The following is a 21,447-nucleotide window of genomic DNA, read 5'->3' as shown; positions in this document are numbered from 1 at the left end:
GCATACTGATTTTTTAATACCGTAGGGATTGTTTCTGCTGCCTAATACCTGCCGGTTCTCCCTTTCGGGGTAAGCGAGTGCGCTCTTCCCATGATGTATTGGGTATTCTGGTGAAAAATAAATGTGGGTATTCAGTTTTGGCATGCTACAACTTGGTGTTCTCTCTTGTTGATGGTGAACTCCTATCCTCCTGCTACAGATCCCCCTTCCAACCACACAGATCCCTTTCTTGGATACTTCTCTCTCTGAAGCTGGGTTCTGGGGGTATCCTACATGCACCTCTTGTCAATCTGTCTTAAGGCCTGACGTTCAATGAGGACATTGTCCGCTTCCTTGACAAACAATCGCTTTGCTCATCATCTTTTGTGGTTGATGCCTTATGGAGAAGGCTTTTGTTTGTAATGATAGGAATCATCATAACGCTCGATGGTGGCTTACCAGGTCATTGGAGCATGGCCAGTTCTGACTTCAAAATCTCGACCTATGAGATAATATTTAAATGCCTCCATGGCTCGTGGTATCGCCAGCCATTCCTTCCCAGTGGTTGAATACAAGATATTATGAGGCAGTAACTTCCTACCAATATATACTGTAGCAAAGCTGCCTTAAGCCTGGTCCCAGAAGTGTCTTGTCTGCAATATAAAGGGCTGTTTAAAATGTGGACATCTTAATACAGTGTCTGCAGCTAGAGCTACCTTAAGTGCTTTATTCATTTATTTATTTTATTTATAAAGATGCGTTCTCTTATTGCTGACTCCTAGATAACTGACTTGGGGATGGCTTTTTTAAAAAAAAAAAATGCTGTTAGTGATTAAGCTAACGCCCAAAAGTTTGGAACAAGTTATCTCTCAAAACTCAGCAAGGAACAAACTTCCTTTTTTGTAGGCCTCGGGCTCATACTAGGATCTTTGTTTTTCTTCCCTTGAGGGCGAACCTTTTATTCCCAATAAAATAACCTAGGTATTGTGCTTGTGTTGCCGCTATGGTTTATTTAGCCAGATTGGCCGTTAACCCTCCTTGCTGTAATGCTTCCAGTATCAACCCCAAGTGCCTTAAATGGGGATCCCAATTTAAACTGGAAATAACATCATCCAGGTAGGTAGCTGTAAAACGTTGGTGATGTCTCAGAATCTGACCCTTGAGCTGTTAGCGCTTGGCTGGAGCTCCATGCATCCGAAATGGAAGCACTTTAAAGTAAAACAGGCCAAATGGTGTTGAAAGGGCTGTTTTGTATCTCTGATTTTTTTCAAAGACGGCTACCAGTGTCCCTTTGTGAGATTTAGGGTGCTAATGTATTAAGCGAAGCCCAGTCACTCACACTGGGCATATGATATGCATCAAAAGTAGATACTTTGCTAATAATGGGAAAAGCAATGGAAAAAAATATGGTTTCATCTGGTTTTGGCAGTACTACAATAGGTGACAACGATTTTCTCCGGGGTGCCACTATTGCATCCAAGGACAATATGCGCTCAGATGCCTCTCTTACTGCATCTTTCTGTTATTCCGGATTAGGGCACTTGGGTTTTAACTCCTGAGGGAAAACAGTAGCATGTTCTGCTGCAGTCACTGTTTTTTTTAAGTAGTTTGATCAATTCCCTTCTTTATTATTCTTATACCTATTCTTTCTCGACTAAGTCCTACCACAATCCTTCCTCCCTTACTGGAAACATATCATTGTCTGCTTTTGTTCCACAATTCCAGCCAGCCTCACTTTCTGTAGTTCCTTCCATTTGTTCAAGAGATGTTTGTGGTAGACCTGAGATTCCTTTCTTTTCTCAGACTGTGACCCAATCCGCTAAACAACCTATTATTTCTTTCACTTTAGAGTGTCCGTGCCACCTAGCTGGCGTTTTACTCTCAGAAGTTGGCAATAATACTAATAATTCTTCCCCTAGTTCCTGAATTCTGATGTGGAACTATAGTTCTGTATCTCCAGGGTTCTTTGTGCATCTTGCTGATGTCCTCTAGGGCTATATCTAATGTTGTTGTGCAAACTTTTTTCTAACTTTTTGGCTGTTCAGTCTGTTTGAATACCATTTACTTTCTAACTGGCGACTCAGTAATTGGGCCTTAGCAAGCTCTGTTGGGTTTTATGTTGCTGTTCTACTATGGGAGAGGGCAGATATTGTCTAAAAGATTAGTAATATTTGTATTAAAAATAGAAACCAGTAGTTTGTGATCTTCCTTTTTGTGAAGTTCAGACTTTCAACTACAGCTAACAAGGTGGCTAGGCTGTTGGGAGAGAAGTTATTCCAGTTTCTTGCCTTGAAGTGTTATTATTATGGACATCAGGGGTGTTTGTATTTTACATGAAATACCGAGCAGGTCAATCCAGACCCAGTCAATGGGATGGTCTACAATGGTTGGTTCAATTGTGGAAAAATAGGATCGAGTAAATGAAATGCTCTGTGAATTGGATTTGATGGTAATGAGTGGGAATAGGCTGTGGCAGAGAGGTAACATAAAACAAACAGTTCCATACAGGCAGACTGCACCCTGCAATCAAAAGGCCCCTTACCGGCAGTCATTTTCAGAATTTTCCATGTGGCGAGACTTAATCCAGCCTGTGATAAAGGTTTGGTAACTCGGGTACTGTATGGCACCAGAAAATAAATTCCATAAACTAGCCTTCTAAATGTCAAGCTCTTATATGTTATTGACATCTATATTGTTTCAAGGGTTCAGTCTGGAACACTCCGTTTCTAGTGAAGGTTTGAAACTGTGATTGTTTAAAAATAAAATTGACCCTCTCACAGTGTTGGGTTGAAGCAAGTCCAGGGACTCACAAATGGCTTACATTTACGTGGACAACTTACTATGTGACAATGTTACTTTCCTGCTGCTGTCAGCAGAAGGCTTGCTCTTCTGGAACAATTGCACGCCCAGGGCAGCTGACATGCACAGTCCTTGCACACCAGAGCTAATCCCATGCCGTCATCTGTCGGGCGTTTTACTTCCCAATGTAGAGTTTAGAGGCAGGTGAAGAAGTAACTATTGAGATGAAGGAATAATGAGTGAAAAGCTGTGCAGCACGTTTGAGCGTAATTTGGCAAATCTGAATATGTACTATGAGTTACTAAGTGATTGAACAAATATGAACATGGTCAAAGGATTACTGGTAGATGACGCAAATCTGAACATGCTTATAAGATTAAAGAGCGATGGTGCAAACCTGGGCCTATGTTCATGAGTTCTGAGTGAGGATAATAAGCATGCATTGATTTTTGGTGATTATGCAAATCTGGATATGTACTGAGATTTGATGATTGGTGAAACAAAATTGACCGTCTACAGAACATTAATGAGTGTTGTTGCAAATCTAAACGCACTCTAGGATTACTTGGGGATGGTGCAAATCTAACTCATAGCTCAATGTTACTGAGAGAAAATCCGAACCAGCATTTGAGAGTAATGAGAGATGGTGAAAATCTCAAAATGCCGTAGGGGGTGAAGAGAAATGGATCACATGTAAACCTATTCTAAGGGTTATTAAAGTAATCATATAAATTCAAACATTCATAACGATAGTATTTCAAGGTATATGGCCTGCATTCTTTCCTTTATGTTGCCAACTCCTGATTAATAACAGCAACATGATGGTGATTATGGCATTTAGTTAAAATCATCACTGCTGTTGTCAGATGAAACGTGCATCCATCAACTCACTGATTAATTATCCATGCATTTGCACATTCTGTTATTCTCACATATCTCCACATACCCATACATCCACATTCTCCAGACAATGAAAAAATACTTTGAAATAAAAAATAGCCTGACCAATTGGCTTTGCCAACCCTCTTCTCTCTGCTACCTCAGTGGATCCGCTGCGACATCCGTTACCTAGATGTGAGCATCCTTGGTAAGTTTGCTGTGGTGATGGCTGACCCTCCTTGGGACATCCACATGGAGCTTCCCTACGGTACCCTGACTGACGATGAAATGAGAAAGCTGCAGATTCCAGTACTGCAGGACGAAGGTTTCCTCTTCCTCTGGGTGACGGGCAGGTGAGGAAACGTACCAAGCTAGCAGACTGTCACCACTGAATTTCGTCACTCCATCAGTCCATTAACAAGGATCCCACACAACTATGCAACTCTAACATTAGGGTATCACCCAAAAATGGATGGGTTGATGGTGCGTTTCAATAAAACATCTAACAATGCACCCAAGTGTTGTCCTGCAACATTCCTACTATTCCACAACTAACTATCATACAGTCCTGCAGGAGCACCTGAAATGTACTATCCACTCCATTCCAGTCAGTGCACCCCAAAACCCCACTTCACTCATTCATTGCTATTCTAGTACTAATACTTTATTCTCCGTTAGTGCACCTAAGTCTTGACTTACAACTTCTGCTACATCAGAGGGAAGCACTCCTAGTTTTGCCGTTGTCTGACCTGCGGCACCCTTTGCTCTATTACTATTGGAACATTACATATATATTGCTAGGTCAACTTCCAGAACCCCATATATATCCCACTTCACCCTATCATTGTGTGACACTTTCTGAGCATGCCAATGAAACTAAGAAATGCTTCGCATCATTTGTGGGATTGAACCAGTGACCCATTCTGTTTTTTTCATTTCCAGAGCCATGGAGTTGGGAAGAGAGTGCTTAAAGCTGTGGGGGTAAGTTCTGACTCGTACAGATGCATCATCTTATATCTACTTTGGATATAGGAGACACGATCTTCACAGATTTACCCTGGTACTCCCCTTACCCACCCCGGTACCACCTTTATATTGGAAAGTTGAAATGGATGTGTACAACTGGCTAGATGGCTCTGTGAATTACATTTACTGCTGGTATTTCTTGTGCTTGATAGGTCACACATTTTATTACTGGGAAGACAAACACTACCTTCTATGGTTGGCGGATTTAGTACCATTTAAATTGGATAATAGTAATAATTGATGTTTACAGTATGTAGAACTGGCAGAAGTGTGATACAAAGAACTGTATAAAAACAAGTTAATGTCATTACTAGTGTAGAATGCTGCACTGACGTTCCCGGATGCCCCAGTAGATAAAAAGACTTTGAGATTAGTTGCAGACAGATCCTTCTCACTGAGTGTTCGGGGTGCCAGCATTCAGAACAGCTCAGAGCATTTGGATGCCCCACAAATTAGGGTGATGGGTGAATCACCACCCCGAGGGCTCAAATGGAGAATTTCTATAGAACATGGGAAAGTGGCATAAAGAAGAGGACTCTAGAATGCCTCATTGCCGATCACGTCTATGTCCTAAAATTTAAAGAGAATTTCTTTTTCCTCAATTGATAAGGGGGATTGAAGGCTCTTGAGCCTGGGGTCTTATATAATTCATTAGAGTTGACTTTGTAATTGAGGTTATTTTAATAAGAATGTTGTTTTTTAAATCCGATAAGCTATTTTAATGAACACATCCAACAAAATAGCAAAACTTGCCACTGTTGGCAAAGAATGTTCAAAATCAGAATTCGTGCACTCTGGTTGAAAGATTTTGTTTAACATATTTTTCTGACTTTCAGCGTCTGCTTGTGTCCCATTGAATACTGGGAATATTTAGTGGGCTCGTTTATTGGCTAATTTTTAGGTCTCGCCTGTCGATGCGCATGCGCATCGAGCTTGCGAGACTATGGGGGCTTATCCACTCTTTATCCAACTTGCAAGGAATCGTGGCGATTCCTTGCAGTGCCCGTGACTTTTAAGCTCAATGCGCATGTGCATTGAGCTTAAAAGCGCGTGCACAGCCGCCCGCATTCCTCCGACACCTTTGAAGTGAAGCTTAGCTTCACTTCAAAGGCCCGGCTTCTTCACACCCACATGCCGCTCTGCCCCGCTCCGCCCCCTCCCCTGAGTCATCCTGCCTGCCCAGACTTCTCCTCCCCCCTACTTACATCCCGCTTTCACTTGTTAACTTTACCGCTGTCCGGGTGGTTCCATGTTATTTCTTTAACTACCTGCTCGTGACTGCCCGTCCTCGTGCTGGCACTGTGCTTTCCTCTGTGAACTTTAGGACTTCTCCATATAACTGTGGCATTCCAGAAATTCGTCATTGGAACGCAACGTGCAACGCATTGACCCGACGTTGCTCTTTGATTGCGCACCTAGAAACCTTGACGCGCAAACCAGCTTCATTCTCCTTGGCTGACACACCCAGCAGCCTTTACAGACGGACAACAGCGTGTACAACAGCTTTGTGCCAATACTAACGTGCACACCAGCTTTGTGTCCATTTTATGTACACAGCAGCTCCATGCTCTATCGCTCACGCGCACAGCGACGCTGTGTGCACTTTAATGCTCATTCGCTGGCACGCACAGCACATTTGTGCAAGTATTTGCATGTCTACCCTGCAATCCTTTCGCTGATACGCACAGCTTGATTTTAAAATTGTGTGTATAAGTTACAGTTCACTCGCTGATGCACACAGCAACTCCGCGGCGCTGACGCGCACAGTTGGATTTTAAATTGCGTGCCTACTTTACAGTTTACTCACTGATGCGCACAGCAGCTCCATGCTTTCTTGCAGACTCGCACAGCAGTGCCCAGTGCAGACTTTTACGTTCTTTCGCTGACACGCAGAGCACTTTTGTACAAGTATTTGGTCGTCTACCCTGCAATCTTTTCGCTGATACGCACATCTTGATTTTAAAACTGCGTGTCTAGTTTACAGTTCACTCGCTGATGCGCACAGCAACTCTGCTGACGCGTTTAGCTGGATTTTAAATTGCGTGCCTACAGTACAATCGCACAACACTTTAGTACAAGTATTGCGTGTCTACTCTGCAATCTTTTCGCTGATGCGCACAGCAACTCTGAGTGCAGTCTCTTTCAATCGCTGACACACACAGCACGTTCCCATCTAATTGTGTGTATACAGTACAACATATTATATCCTATGTCTTCATTAACAATATAGTGTATCTGTACTGAATATATATCCAGCATTTCAGACTGCATTTCAGAGCTTTTAGAAATGTTTATGGCTTTTTTTTTTTTAAATTCTTTAGCATTGGCTACAGGAAACAAAAATGCTAAAGATTTACAAAAAAAACCCATAAACAATTCTAAAAGCACTAACTCTAATGCTGCGAGACCTATTGCATTTTCAATGCTTGTTTAACATGGTAATCAGATGATACTATAAAAGTACACTAGATTCAAGGAGCCTATTGGTAACAACCTAGTTGCACTAGCGTGCTTCATTTATGATCGACTTGGATTTGAGGGAACAGTGATTGGGATGGAGCACTTTCATGTACACAGGGAGGACATGTAGTTTAGTGGCTAGAGCAGTTGTCTTTTGATCCTGGGGACTCCAGTTCAAATCCCTGCCGTGCCGCTTGGCTGACCATCATGTGATTCTTGACAAATCCCTTAATCTCCCTGTGCATACAAAATTAGTAATGTGTGTTATATATTTGTGTAATGCCCGCTTGATGTACAAGATCTTGCGGATTATTTCCCAGCCCTCATGAAATGTACAGCGCTCTGTTACTTCCTAGCTAATTTCCTGCTATATAAATACCAATACATACATCTTTTTCAGCTTCACTCCTAATTAATAACTCATCAAGACTTTTGATGTATATTTAATGTATATCTAAGCTGAGAGCTGGGCAGCCATTGCATGGTTAGCGCACTAGTTGTTCAGCCATTTCCTACAAATTGGCACTCTAACGCTACAGCGCAACACTGCCTTCCTGGTTTTCTGAGCTGTGTTTAATGCTCGCCAGAATTAAATTACTTTTAGCCTGTTTACTCGTTTTTATATTAGATGCTGCTTATAGAATTGTGCTCCAATTGTTGTTAATGTTAGACTGATCACATTTGTATGATGCACTTTACCTACTGTTGCTGCTCTCGGGGAAGGCCCCGTTCCAGAGGGAATTGGGGACGGAGAGCTGGGCAGCCATTGCATGGTTAGCCGACAAATTGTTCAGCCGCTTCCTACAAATTGGCACGCTGACGTGACCGCGCTACAGACGCACGCAACGGGCGCGCCACTGGCTCTAAGGCAAGCCTGTCTGTGCCCAGACCGGGCTCAGGGCCTGTCCCCCTGGTTCGCCGGGGTTAGGTTTCATAGCTTATCCCAGAGACCTTCTTAAGGGGCTAAATCCAGTTGGCGGGAAGTCATGCTGCCCTAGAATACCTCTTAAAGCGACGCTTACTGACCGATCACGCAGGTGTCCAAAATGCTGCCAGACTTATCCTGTCATTTTGGATCGCTCAGTTGGTCGCCCCGTGATAAAGTAGGGAGTGTCAAAAAAGACTGTAAACTCTGCCCCACTTAAATGTTTACTTCTAAATGCTAGGTCGTTGGTTAAACACAGCATGGAATGCGCATTGCTGATAGAGGAACATAACATCAAGCTGGCATTCATAATGGAGACCTGGTCTGACAAAGCATCAGGACCCGACCTAGTCAAAGCAATACTCCCGGACTTTCTCTGTTCTACACAAGACAGACCCAATAGGAGAGGTGGAGGATTGGCGGTCATTTTCCATAACACATTGGAACCCAGTTTCCTCCCAGCCTCAAATACTGCTTGCGAAGCTCTGTCGCTCAGTGTACGCACCTCGAGCCATGATACATTTAAGGGAATCCTTCTTTATCGCCCCCCTGGCATCAGAGTTGATTTTCTGGAGTCCATTGGGACGCTATTAGAAGATGGTCTCTACTCAAATTCATTTACTGTATTGCGGGATATTAATTTTTATCTCGAGGATTGTAAAGACCCTGATACTGCAAAGCTGAGACAAGTGATGAGTGGGGGGGGGATCTAAAGCAGCTGGTAGAAGGCCCCACCCATGTAGCATTACACACTCTTGATGGGATCTATTCCAATCATCCTAATCTGACCTGCACAGAGGTGTTGCCGGTCCCCTGGACAGTCAGCCTGCCATTCTATTTGAATTAGCACGGACAACGTATCCTCAAGGCAAATCTGAGCCCAAGGACAAGATAGCCATTAGGGTCTGGAAAGAGATTAATAGTACAGAGCTAGGAAATCTACTTAAAGCAACAGCTCGCAATTTACCCTTGGGAGTTGATGATGCAATGGCTGCCTAGACGGAATGGGTAGAGGCCGCTTGCAATAAACTTGCCCTGGTAAAATGGTGGACCCCTAAACGGGTTCATCCATCAGCCCCCTGGTATTCAGAAGAATTAAGTACGCAAAAACAGGCCTGTAAACGGTTAGAGCGACTCTGGAGGAGTGGCTACCATAAGATTGATAAAGAGGCCTATAAAGCAAGTCTCTCTCTTTATAAAAAAACTACTCCTGTATACCAAAAAGAGGTTTTTTTTTATGAACAGATTATTCTGGCAAAATCCTCGTCCTAAGAACTCTTCAAAACTCTTGTGAAACTCACGACCCCCAATACGTCCAAAATACAAAGTAGTCCTGAATTATGTGAAAATCTTGCTTTCACTTTTCAGCTAAAGGTGGAAGCCAGCTTTTCTTCATTTGCTCACAATCAGGCTCTTGAAAATGAAGCGTCCGCGGTGTGGTGCCCACTGTGCCTAATGTAACATCAATACTAGACAGCTTCTCTCCTTTAGAGACACAAGACTCAATCAAATTCTTGATGTCGATTTGATTAGGTTCACCTCTGGATCCATGCCCTGCCTCTGTGATCAAACAAATCCCAGATTCTGTTGGGGCAGCTCTTACTCCCTTGTTCAACTCTATTCTTAAGCTGGGTAATTTCCCCAAAAATGGAAGACTGCATCCATTCTGCCTCTGCTGAAAAAACAACACCTCAACCCCAAGGACCCGAACAACTATAGACCTATTTCCTGCCTCCCACTACCAGCAAACATGATTGAGAAAGCCTTGCATGTGCAACTCAGCCGGTTCTTGCAGACCAATAATATACTGGATACAACACAATATGGATTCAGAGCTGAACACAGCACAGAGTTGGCTTTGATCAAGTCCACAGAGGAGGTTAGAGAGGCCTTGGACTAAGGAGGCACCGCGATCTTGATCATGTTAGATCTCTCGGCGGCCTTCGATACTGTCCATCATAGGGTTTTGATGGACGGTTATCAGAAAATGGGGTTCCTGGAACCTCTTGAAAGCCTTCCTCACTGACAGATCGCAAACAGTGGACCTGGATAAGGTTAGGTCCAAACCCTTCTCCCTTCCCTGTGGGGTGCCTCAGGGGTCGTCCCTGAGCCCTACACTTTTTAATGTATACGTGTCCCCACTGGGAGCCCTGATGAGGTCTTTCGGGTTCCAACTGACATCATATGCGGATGACACGCAAATTATGTTGTCCCTTCAGTGTGCAAAACACACAAGATGATGGACGGAATGTTGCACAATGGCAAAACATTCACCCCCATTCACAGATCTGGGTTTAATCCATCGTTATTTTGCTCACCAAGCCACCCCAGTTCAGACATGGCCATATGCAAATCAGTCTTGACCCTGTGCCTCATGGGAACAGTCCAGACTGAACTGCCAAGCCATGTCTTCCCTGGACCGGAATCAAGCATCCATGGACCGGTTTCTGGCCATCAGCTGCCTTCAGCCAGGATAGCTTGACTCCAGTGGCATAGTGAGCACGGGGCCCACGTCTGGGCATACCCTTCTCACATAGGGTGAACAGCAAAACACACAAGATGATGGACGGAATGTTGCACAATGGCAAAACATTCACCCCCAGTCACAGATCTGGGTTTAATCCATCGTTATTTTGCCCACCAAGTCACCCCAGTTCAGACATGGCCATATGCAAATCAGTCTTGACCCTGTGCCTCATGAGAACAGTCCAGTCCGAACTGCCAAGCCATGTCTTCCCTGGACCGGAATCAAGCATCCTAGGACCGGTTTTGGCCATCAGCCGTCTTCAGCCAGGATAGCTTGACTTCAGTGGCGTAGTGAGCACGGGACCCACGTCTGGGCATACCCTTCCCACATAAGGTGAACCGCAACACACACAAGATCATGGGCGTAATGTTGCACAATGGGAAAACATTCACTCCCAGTAATGCTTGTTTTCAGTCAAGGGAGAACCTGGCTTGGCAGTTCGGGCTGGACTGTTCCCTTGGGGCACAGGGTCAAGACTGATTTGCATATGGCTGGGTTCAAACTGGAATGGTATGGTGAGCAAAAAAACTATGGATTTAGGCCCAGATCTCTGTACTGGGGTGAATGTATGACATTGTTCTACATCCTGTCTATCAACTGTTGTTTTTGCATTTGCCACCCCGAGTGGGACGGGTATGCTCAGACGTGAGTCCCGTGCTCTCCATGCCACTGGAATCAAGCTAACTTGGCTGATGAGGGCTGAAAGCCCGAAACCGGTTCTAGGATGCTTGTTTCCAGTCCAGGGAGAACCTGGCTTGGCAGTCCGGACTGGACTGTTCCCATGGGGCACAGGGTCAAGACTGATTTGCATATGGCTGTGTTCAAACTGGAATGGCAAGGTGAGGAAAAAAAATATGGATTTAGGCCCAGATCTTTGTACTGGGGTGAATGTATGACATTGTTCTGCATTCTGTCCATCAACAGTTGTTTTTGCATTTGTCCCTGCAGGGTGGCCATGAATCTGAAACCGGAATAAAATGTCACGCCTGCATGAAATCCATCTCAGGATGGATGGCGTCCAACTGCATGAGACTTAATTCTGGAAAAACAGATTATTTTTGGTAATAACATGAATATCTGGACACCGGACTGGTGGCCGAAAGAACTGGGAACACTTCCAGAACCAACTGAGAAGGTGAAGTACCTGGGAGTGATTTTGGAGATCAGATGAATGGGGTTGTCTCTTCATGATTCTTTCTTCTCAGAATTCTGAGGAAAATAAAGTTCCTTCTTTCTGGTGACAGCCTGAAGACAGTGGTTACAGCACTTATTATGTCCCGCTTAAACTACTGTAATAGCCTCTACTTGAATATCCAAAAGAGACATATGAACAAACTCCCAAGTAGTTCAAAACGCAACTGCCAGGCTGCTGATGGGTACACCTAGGTTTGTCTCAGTTCAGAGGGAACTAAGATAGCTTCATTGGCTCCTAGTGAAACATCGGGCCCTGTTCTCTGGCAGCAAAACAGGTGATTGTTCCCTTAATCAAAAAAGCTTGCTGGGGTGGCAGGAGTCTAACTTCCTCCACCGCAAAAGCATGGAACAATCTACCATTCCACCTTAGACATGAAACTGAGCTCCTCTCCTTCAGACGGGGGCTGAAGACCTGGTTATTTACATTATAGTTGTTTCACTCCACGAGAACCAATTAGGCAGTGCTTAGCACCAGGACACCTTAGGATGACAGTCATGCTGTAGAAATTTTATTAACATAACATAGACATGTATTTTCTACAGCTTCCCTTTCAGGGGTATCCTGTGCTAGATGAACCCTGGATTTCAGCTCCTTAAATTCAACAGCAGACTTTGCAATGATATCACAAACCTCCAAGCAATATTCTCCTTTCTCATTTCCCCCTCTTGGTAGTTCTCATGTGATGAAATATTTGGCAGCATGGGGAAAATAAAGGCTTTTGTATTGGAAGAGAAGTTAGTGTCCAAGCAGGATATCTCCCCTGTGTTATAGCTTGACAAAGGTGATGATGTGCCTCAGGGGTTGAGGGACTCATTTACTGACAGTGGTTGTGGATTAAGACTGTCATTTCTAGCAACCAACCTTTGGTCAACGGCTTGTCATTTACCTGCAGCAGCTCATGTTTAGGAAACTAAGCTCTGTTGCACCCATGTGCTTTGTTTGTTACCATCTGTACAAGATCTCTCTACAACAACCTGGTTTACATACTGAGCAAGGGTGAAACGATTCCTAAATACACTCTGCATTATATTATTCCGAAAGAAGAATCATACTATAACGAAAGAGTGTTGGCCACCATGCACCTTTCAGAGTACCATTCCTGTGGTTAAGTAGTGAGTTATTAATCCCGCTGCCCTAAGAACCATCATTCGCTGGTCCAATGCACTTTGTGTGCATAAGCCCAGAGATGATTAAAATATATTGTGTCAAAACCATTTTTCTTTTGGTAACAGATAACTTGTTCCAGACTTTACACCAGACCCTATTGTTGCAGCCAACTGTAACGGGGCCTGCGAGCTGAGGGCCTGTTGGGATGAAAATGTCCCCTGCATGGTGTAGATTCATGTTCCCCTGCCTTGAGTGCCTAACTGTCAGTATCTGGTATCCTTGTTTTTGACTTTGACCTCAGCCTTACACTAAACTAGCAGGGGTAAGAAGGGGTAGTCCTGTCCCTTGATATGAGTAAGGGCCTGAACTTATCCCGGATCTGGAGGGTTGGAGAAAATGTGCCTTCGTTTGTCATTAATTTAACATGTAGAGCATTGGTGGCAGCGTGCCGTGTTTTGTGAATCCGAAGTTGTGAGGAGACTTTTTATCTGTGTCACTAAAGATGGCCCACTTGTGTAACCTTGCACTCCTACACGCTAACCCGGTCCTATGGCTAACATCACAATACATGGTTGCGTGGTTGCGTTAGTGTGACCTGCATGGTGCATACATCATGTAGGAGCGAACCAGAGTAATGGAGGCCTGTGGGTTCCATTTTAGAAGCTCCTTGCTTGTTCATGGACACTAAATGAAGGTAAGGTTCTTTCCCCAGACAGTGGGGGTGTATTGCTGACATTCCTGAAGCTGGTGGGAGGATCCTAGACTCTAAAGTGGTGAAAGAGGGGACACTGCTCCCTTTCGAAATTTGATTAAATCCTGTTGCTGCATGGAACAGCTAATTAGTCTTCCCGAGGGCTGCCTTTTGGTACGTGGTAGTGGTAAAAGATGTCCAGAGGGCGAAGGATCGGTTAGGTGAGGTCAGCCGGTTGTCTCTCTCGGTGATCACTGTTAAATGTGGCTGTTGATAGCCAGGAGCAGAATGCTTTCCTCTTTGTGTCTATGTTGTGGGTGCTCCAAACTGTAAATGACCCTGCTGTCGGAGCATCACTTTACACAAAGGATGAGTCTGGAAGATAGCCTGGAAAAAACTGGTTACGGAAGAAGTGACCGCAAATGGTTCTGACAGAGTAGACAGTATACATTCTCTGTCCGCTCCACCTATATAAAGTGGAAGCTGTTTTACCATTTCTTGTTCCAGTTGCACATTTTCTTTGACCTAGGAAGGGGATGCTCTTCAGAGGCCACGGATGACTGCTGTGCAATCCGAGATGTTATCTGCTGGCAGCCAGCTTCCCAGAGGGGAAGAGACATCACCTGGAGTCTGGCCTGGAAGGAAGAGCTGCCTCCCTGGCCTGCATTGTCTTGAAGCTGATCTGCCTGAAAAGAACAGGAAATGAGTGAGCTAGCCCTGCATAAAGAGCTGACTACCAGGCTGAACAGAAACACATGATCCTGGAGTTGAGGGTCCACTTGTCAGAATGACACATGCTCCTGGATCAGATCATTGTTTCTCTTGGCAGCTAACACCTAGCACTGTCCTGAATGTGCCCTAGCAGACTGTTCAACTGTGATATGAACATGGTGATCCCATGGTACTACCCTGAAGCGGCCCTGAACGAACTGCACTGCTGTGACCTAAACTGTCATGCCTCAAAGCGAGCAGAGCTGCTATTGCATGTTGGGAGTGTGGCTGAAACAGACGAAACCACCACATTGACTGGCTGGACCTGCACAGTGCAAGCTGCTAACCAAAAATCATGTTCATGGTGTCAGAGCTGCACCCTGACCGTTGAGAATTAAATGACCCTGTGACCTCTAGCTTCACTGACTCATCCTGTACACAGAGACTCCTAGAGACACCAGAGCTTTCCCCAGCCAAATTCAGAGGAGCACCTCTCCCTCCCTCCCCCCCCTACACACACACACATCTGCTGCCTACGGGCCGCAGTTCTAATGTATCCGCAACTGGTATGTCTTCCTCCTGGAGGAGGTAGGTGGTATTTAACTTGTTCTGCGGTCCTGACCGCAACCAGCCAGAAAAACTTACATGAATGTGAAGGCTAAACTTAGATTAAAACTGTAGAACTGAGCATTCTAACTCTACAGGCATAACATTGCACCTGTGCCTAAAACCTACCACACACACGTTACATTGAGATAGAGAAATGTGGAGGGAAGCAAGCGGGATCTTGAACCCTGGGTACAGTGGCTCTTCACCAGTGATAATTATGGATAACTGCATTTTGTAGTGTGTAGTATTTCCTTACCAAATAGTTTGTTTTACAAAAGACAAGCAGTGGGTTGCATAATCCGTTCTTGCACTGCAGTGTTGAGCCTGTTGCACTTGCACACTATCTCTCTGAGAAGCATGCGACTGCTTGCCATCGCTACCAGTTAAATTAACTGCTGAAGTTGTTGTGCTTGGCCCAATTTGCAGGCCCTTAATAGGGTGGACCCCATGACATTTGAGGCAATTGACCCCATCCCCCACTCCTGATTCCAGTCACCCATGTTTGCCGCATGGCCCCCCTGAATGGTGTCTGACCGGGTTTTACAGAGAATGTTGCATGAGTTGGGCTGAACCAGTGCTTAATTTATGAAAGAATAAGTGCCAGGACCCACATTTCTGTTCAGCAGCCAGTGGCTGGCACTATCAAATGTTGGGGGTTGCTGAATACCAAGGCTGCTTAGTCTTGTTCCAATTCATGTTATGTTATGGTATAAAAGATTTATACTGCGCACTGCTACTCAAGAGTGTCCTGGCGCGTAGGTGAACAGTGACAGGCATGAGCATAAGAACTAAATCGACTGTTTGAACAGGAAGGTTTTGAGAAGTTTTTTCAAAATAGGAAGCTCCTTAGTATGCCGGAGGTCAGCTGGAAGAGCATTCCACAGTGTGGTTGCTTTTACCACAAAGGACTGCCCCCAATCCGCGAACGACGGCACCTAGGGACCACCAGCCGACGTTGGAGGGCAGAATGAAGAGGTCGTCTGGGTAGATAGAACGCGAACCGCGTTCTAATGTAGGCAGGGCCAGAGCCGTGGAGTGCCTTAATATCATGGTCAAAACTTTAAAACAAACTCGCTGGGCAACAGGAAGCCAATGCAGATCGCTTAGCTGCTGGTGTATGCTCACTCTCCTCGGGATATTAAACAGGAGCCTAGCAACTGCGTTTTGTATAACCTGTAGTTTTCCTAGGAGATACCCCGGGATGCCAATGTAGAGAGCATTCGCATAGTCAAGGCGGATAGAATGAGTGCCTGAGCGACCGTCTCCCTGGCAGTGCGGGGCAGCAGAGGAAAAAATCTCCTAAAGGCTTTGAGCGAGCCAAAACAGACCCCTGAGAGTTTTTTGATTTGCTCATGGAAGCCCAGGTCCTCCCCGAACCATATTCCTAGATTCTTGGCAGCGCCCCCCATCCGTCTTAGGGCACGGATAATCAGGCGGCCAGAGAGATTTTCTAAAAGTGGGGGGAAACTGGCCATAGAGGAGCACCTCAGACTTGTCTTCGTTGCATTTAAGACTGGCTTGCGCCAGCCAGGAGAATGCTGAAGACGGGCACTGATGGGCAGTGTCGGTTTGGAGATCCGAGCCCTTCCAAGTGAATAGGAGCGGAGTGTCATCGGCGTAAGCCATTATTTTGGCACCCAGCTCCTCTGCCAAATAAATCAGTGGTGTCAAGTAAATATTGAAAAGTAAAGGGATCAGAGTGGACCCCTGAGGGACCCCCGTGGACAGTTTGCTGATTGGGGATGAGAAAGGCGGAATCCACACCTGGGTGCGGTTATCCAAGAAGGATTTGACCCAATCCCAGGACACGCCCTTGATGCCAATGGCATAGTCGGGAGAGGAGCTGTTGGTGGGGTACCGTGTCGAAGGCGGCAGAGAGGTCCAATAAAATCAGAGCCGCCCTGCCGCCCGCGTCCAGGCACTCCCTAATTGCCTCCGTAATCTCCACCAGTGCTGTCTCGGTGCTGAAAGATGTCCTAAACCCTGATTGGGCCGGGTGTAGAGCACCAGAAGATTCCACGAACCCCTCCAGTTGCCTAAATGCCACCTTTTCACAAACCTTAGCCAAGGCCGGTAAAAGGGAAATGGGGCGATAGTTAGAAAGGATAGAGGGATCAGCAGAAGGCTTCTTGAGGAGAGGGAGGAGTTTGGCATGCTTCCATTGCTGGGGGACTATGCAGATTGAAGTGAACCGTAAACAAGTGCTGCTACCTCAAGAAAAACTGTCTCGGCTACCCCGCCCAGAACTCTAGCCGGGCAAGGGTCCACAGGGGAGCCTGATTTGAAAGATTTAAGGATAGCTAAAACATCCCTCCCCTCCGCCAGCTTAAACTGCAAAAAGAGCTGGCTAGGTGTTATAGAGCTAGGGAGAGGAGGCAAAAACAGGGAACACTGATCATGGGGGGTGGTCCCTAGACTATCTTGGATCCTTTGGATCTTAGCAATGAAGAAAGTGGATAGATCTTCACATCATTGGGAGGAGATAGGGAGGGTGGTTTGTTCTGCAGCAGGTGACAGAAAATGTCTCTTTTTTCCCACAACTAGACACTACATCCCCCTTATCTCACGCTTGCATGTTCTTTTTCATTCCTGCTTTCTCATTTTGTCACTTCTTTTCTGTCTTTCTTATCCTCCTTTTATGTTTTTTTCTCTCTTGCTGAGTGTCAAAGTATGGTAGGGAAAAATAAGCTCAGGTCCCCAAAAATGAGTTTTGGTGGGCCCCACCAGCTAAAAGTAAGCACTGGATGAAACAATATTTTTTTTAGTTTTATATAGCGTGAACTCGACCCGAAGTTATCAGAGCACTTTGCATAAGCACCAGTTGCATTACTGACGGACACGTTCATTTTGGTAGGCATGTGGGGATTAAGTGATTCCCCAGCTTCGAGGTCGACCGCTCTAGCTGTTAGGCCACATCCAATCATTGCAAAGAGCAACTGAGCAAGCCTCTCTCCGTTGGCACGTGGCAGGGGGACCAAGTCTCAGGTCACTATGGTGACACCAGAGACTTGGACCTGAAAGTCGAGCCCAGCTCCTCCGGTAAGAGGTTTCTGTTGCAGTTGCAGTCTGATGTGGTATGCCCATCTCTTGACTTTTCCACCCCTGCATTGAGCTAAGTTTACACCCTGTACAATTGAATAGAGGATGACACAGTGAGTGACGCCACAAAATGATGCACAGGAGACAGGACTTTACCAATGTTCAACCATATCACTAGACTTCCCCTGGCACAAGCCTTGTATGACCTAGTCTTTCTGGGCACCCTGTGTCTTGTTTGAGACCGACACCTGAGGCGCACCACATTAAGGAATACAATACCTGCTACTTTCTCTGCTGTTAGATGTTTTGTTGGAGCAACATGTTCTCACAACACAGCTACAGTCCTCTCAGGAGCCTATCCCTGCTTTAGGCTAGTTTGAGGAAAGTTTCCCTGGCTGCAGTACCTCCCCTTTAAGGGCCATGGATTACATGGTGGGTATTTCACATTTATCTGATCCTTTAAAACAGGTTCCAGCACCCCTTGGATTTGACCGAAGGTTTGCTCCCATTATGTCCTTGAAACCTAGCTCTTATTACTTCATGAATGCTCAGATAACAAAGCTGAAACTATGACCATCCCCTAATAGTCGAACCTCAAGTCAAAGTGCAACTTCCAGCGCTAGATGATCAGTCCATGACACCAGTCCCCTACTCTTGACTCAAACTACTGTGCTCAAACTGATTAATCTTTTCCCAGCCTCGCCAATAGGGGTATCAGTGATGGGGGATTTCCCCAATTGCCCCATCTCCTGCCCCTCTTTCTTGGAATTGGGCTCATTTGGGGAAAACCGACCCCCAGCCAGAGACAAACACCAATGGCTATGAGGCACATGCATCCAACCAGGCTCTGTGGTCATCACTATGGCACTTGCTGGAGACGGAGGGCTGTAAAAACTCCCTACCTAAGCCAGTCCAGGAGATACAGCTACAGGTTTTACAAGGAGGTTCAGGAAAGGAGAAACACTTTCTCTGAGCCTTCCATCATACCATTAGGCAACAAATACCAGGCTCCCCAAGGACATTCCTGTCTTTGTGTCCGGGAAACCCTCTGCATAGGCGATGGGGGTGATGGCGACTACCCTGAATAAAAAGCAGCATTCTTCTAAAAGGGCAAGGAAGTTCAAGTGTCTGAAGACATAACAGGAAACTGTACTAGTCTGTATGGATTTAGCAGAGACAATGAATGCTAACATCAGCCTGACCAGCTTTCCTTAATCTCTACAAAGACTGGGACTCCTAAACCTCCTTTATCCCAGGGATAATACAATTGTTAGAACTGTGGTTTCTGGTTGTCAGAGTATGTACCCTGTAAAAGCAGGAACCACAACTCTAGTCGGGGTAAGTTAGATACACATTCAAATATAACATGTGCTCACCCTCTGGGAGCTTGGAACAGAGCAGTCTGGCTTATCTAAAGAGGCAATGATTAAAGTATATCTGCAACTCGCAGACGCAACACATACACGCAACGCACACACACAAACACGTACTCATACACACTTTTTATATTTTTAGGAGTAAAACAAGACCAAAACAACAATAACCCAATAAGTAGAACTGGAGTTATGAATTTCTAAAGAATTAAACAAACAGTAGTGCTTGGGGGTTACTTTATGTCAGGCCAACCGCAATGGAGGGGAGGCTGGCTAGAGGACTCACGCAGGACCTCCTGAAAAAGTACTTTGGATGGGCCAAGCAACGACGTCCAAGACTCCCGTTGCTTCCGATGCGCGCAGGCAATGAAGGCTTCGTCGATTAACCCCCTTAACCCCTTCGGTGCTCATGACGAGCTCAGCTCGTCCTGGCATATACCTCTCAGGTGCTCATGAGGACCACACCCGTTTTTATTATGGCCCAGCGCAGCAGAGGAATAGCTCCAGCAGCCAAGGTGTTAAGATGCAGGCGCTGCATCCTCGTTGAGCCTCACGGTCTGTTGTCGTCGAGCCGCTCAGCGTCGAAGGGCGATGCATCTGTTCCATTCAGCGCAAATACATCACTGTGTCAATTGACAGGCTGCAGGCACACAGAGCAGTAGGAGCAGAGACATGCCCACTTCCTAAAAGTGCAAGAAACAAAGTCAAAGGTGGCTGTGTAGTTTCAAGTCACTTTCCTTAGAGACAAGGACAAGTTAATCAATAAACTAGGCCTGTGTGTTAATTTTACAGGTCATTACACAAAGTTCTTGCATTTCAACATGTCTAAAACGGAACAACACTCATCTTTAGCGTTTTTCAAGTGTACCACACCGGAAATCTGACAGAATAATGGCAGCGCATCACTACTCATACTGGTGCAGTGGGAACAGTACAATGATTATTAAGACTTTATCACTATTAACTGTAGAAGTGCTCAACATAAATGATAGGTGTCAACAATTGCAGGTGCAGGTGCATTGAAAAACACACATTTAACAATAATCGTTTTGATCAGTCCAATGTGTTTTTTAGCCAGAGGGTTTTATTCACTTTGACCCTCTTAGTGCTGGCAAAGGGGTTTCGAAAGCATCTAGTATGCACAAATTTGTGATTTTGTAATGTCTCAGTTATTTTCCACACGGTCAACCGTGCAGTGGGACAGAGTCACTTCCGTGTTCACAGGGCACCGCCCCCCACAGGTGCAGAGCAGTCTTCTGAATCTTCCACAGGTTGAGTCGGAATCTGCAGAGTTGGTCTGATCGTCAAATATGTATACCTAGTGCCAGCTCAGAAGTGGGAGTAACTTCTAGACTTCCCTCTATATCTGGTTCTGGAATTTCCTTAATTCACCTACCCTGGCTCCGAGGGTTCTAGGGTGACAACAGACTAGTGATAAGACCTTTGTGAGAGTGCTGAGGCAGCCCCTGTGAAGTGCTAGTCTGGTAGGTCCACACAAAAGGGCTCTCCCATCAGACCAGAATGGCCCATCCTGTCAACACCCAGTCCTCCTTTGTGATTCTGTCTGGGAGGAATACACAAAAGCCAACTACACAGACATGTGACCCAAGGTACAGGCTGCAGGCACCAAATGGTTAGTACAAAAAATACCAACTTTCTAAAAGTGACATTCTAAGAATTGTGACTTAAAATCCCACTTTACCATTAAAGATTTTAATTTACAATGCTTTTGAGACCAAACTTGGCTTTCCTGCCTGCTCTCAATCAAAAGTCATCAGTTCAGTTAAAAACTCTTTATTTCGGTAAGATGCCATGAAAGAGACCGGCAAATAAAGTATTAATATAAAACAGTAAGCTACAAAAAGATCTTTAAAATACAGTTCATAATCTAAAAAAGAATAAACAAATAAAATAAAAAAGATGCCCAGTTTCCCATGGTGGACACGATAGACTTCGGAATCTTTGCTTCAATCAATCATTATCAGTGATTAGTAGCGAAAATATCATATTACATGATCTAGGAAACTCCTCCATGTTTCTTCCTAACATGCCACATACTCGTTATAAACCTGGAAACTGGGAACACCAGTGGGGGCGTCAAATCTGTCTGTAAAATTCTACATGCCT

The 21,447-nt window shown here is 45.2% G+C and overlaps 1 protein-coding gene across 1 annotated transcript in view; it reads left to right on the top strand.

Annotated features, from left to right (window-relative positions):
- The window catches only part of METTL3 (methyltransferase 3, N6-adenosine-methyltransferase complex catalytic subunit), a 159,586-nt gene that overhangs the window by 113,816 nt on the left and 24,323 nt on the right, over positions 1–21,447 (top strand). The window contains exons 6-7 of the mRNA XM_078644855.1: positions 3,823–4,010; positions 4,600–4,638. Of these exons, the coding sequence (XP_078500981.1) occupies positions 3,823–4,010; positions 4,600–4,638 (227 nt within the window). The remainder of the gene's footprint in view (positions 1–3,822; positions 4,011–4,599; positions 4,639–21,447) is intronic.

Source organism: Lissotriton helveticus, chromosome 5_1 (genome assembly GCF_964261635.1).
Source record: "Lissotriton helveticus chromosome 5_1, aLisHel1.1, whole genome shotgun sequence".
NCBI classification, from domain to species: Eukaryota; Metazoa; Chordata; class Amphibia; order Caudata; family Salamandridae; genus Lissotriton; species Lissotriton helveticus.
Note: the sequence above shows the minus strand (reverse complement) of the source record. Positions and strands in the feature narration are given on the sequence as shown.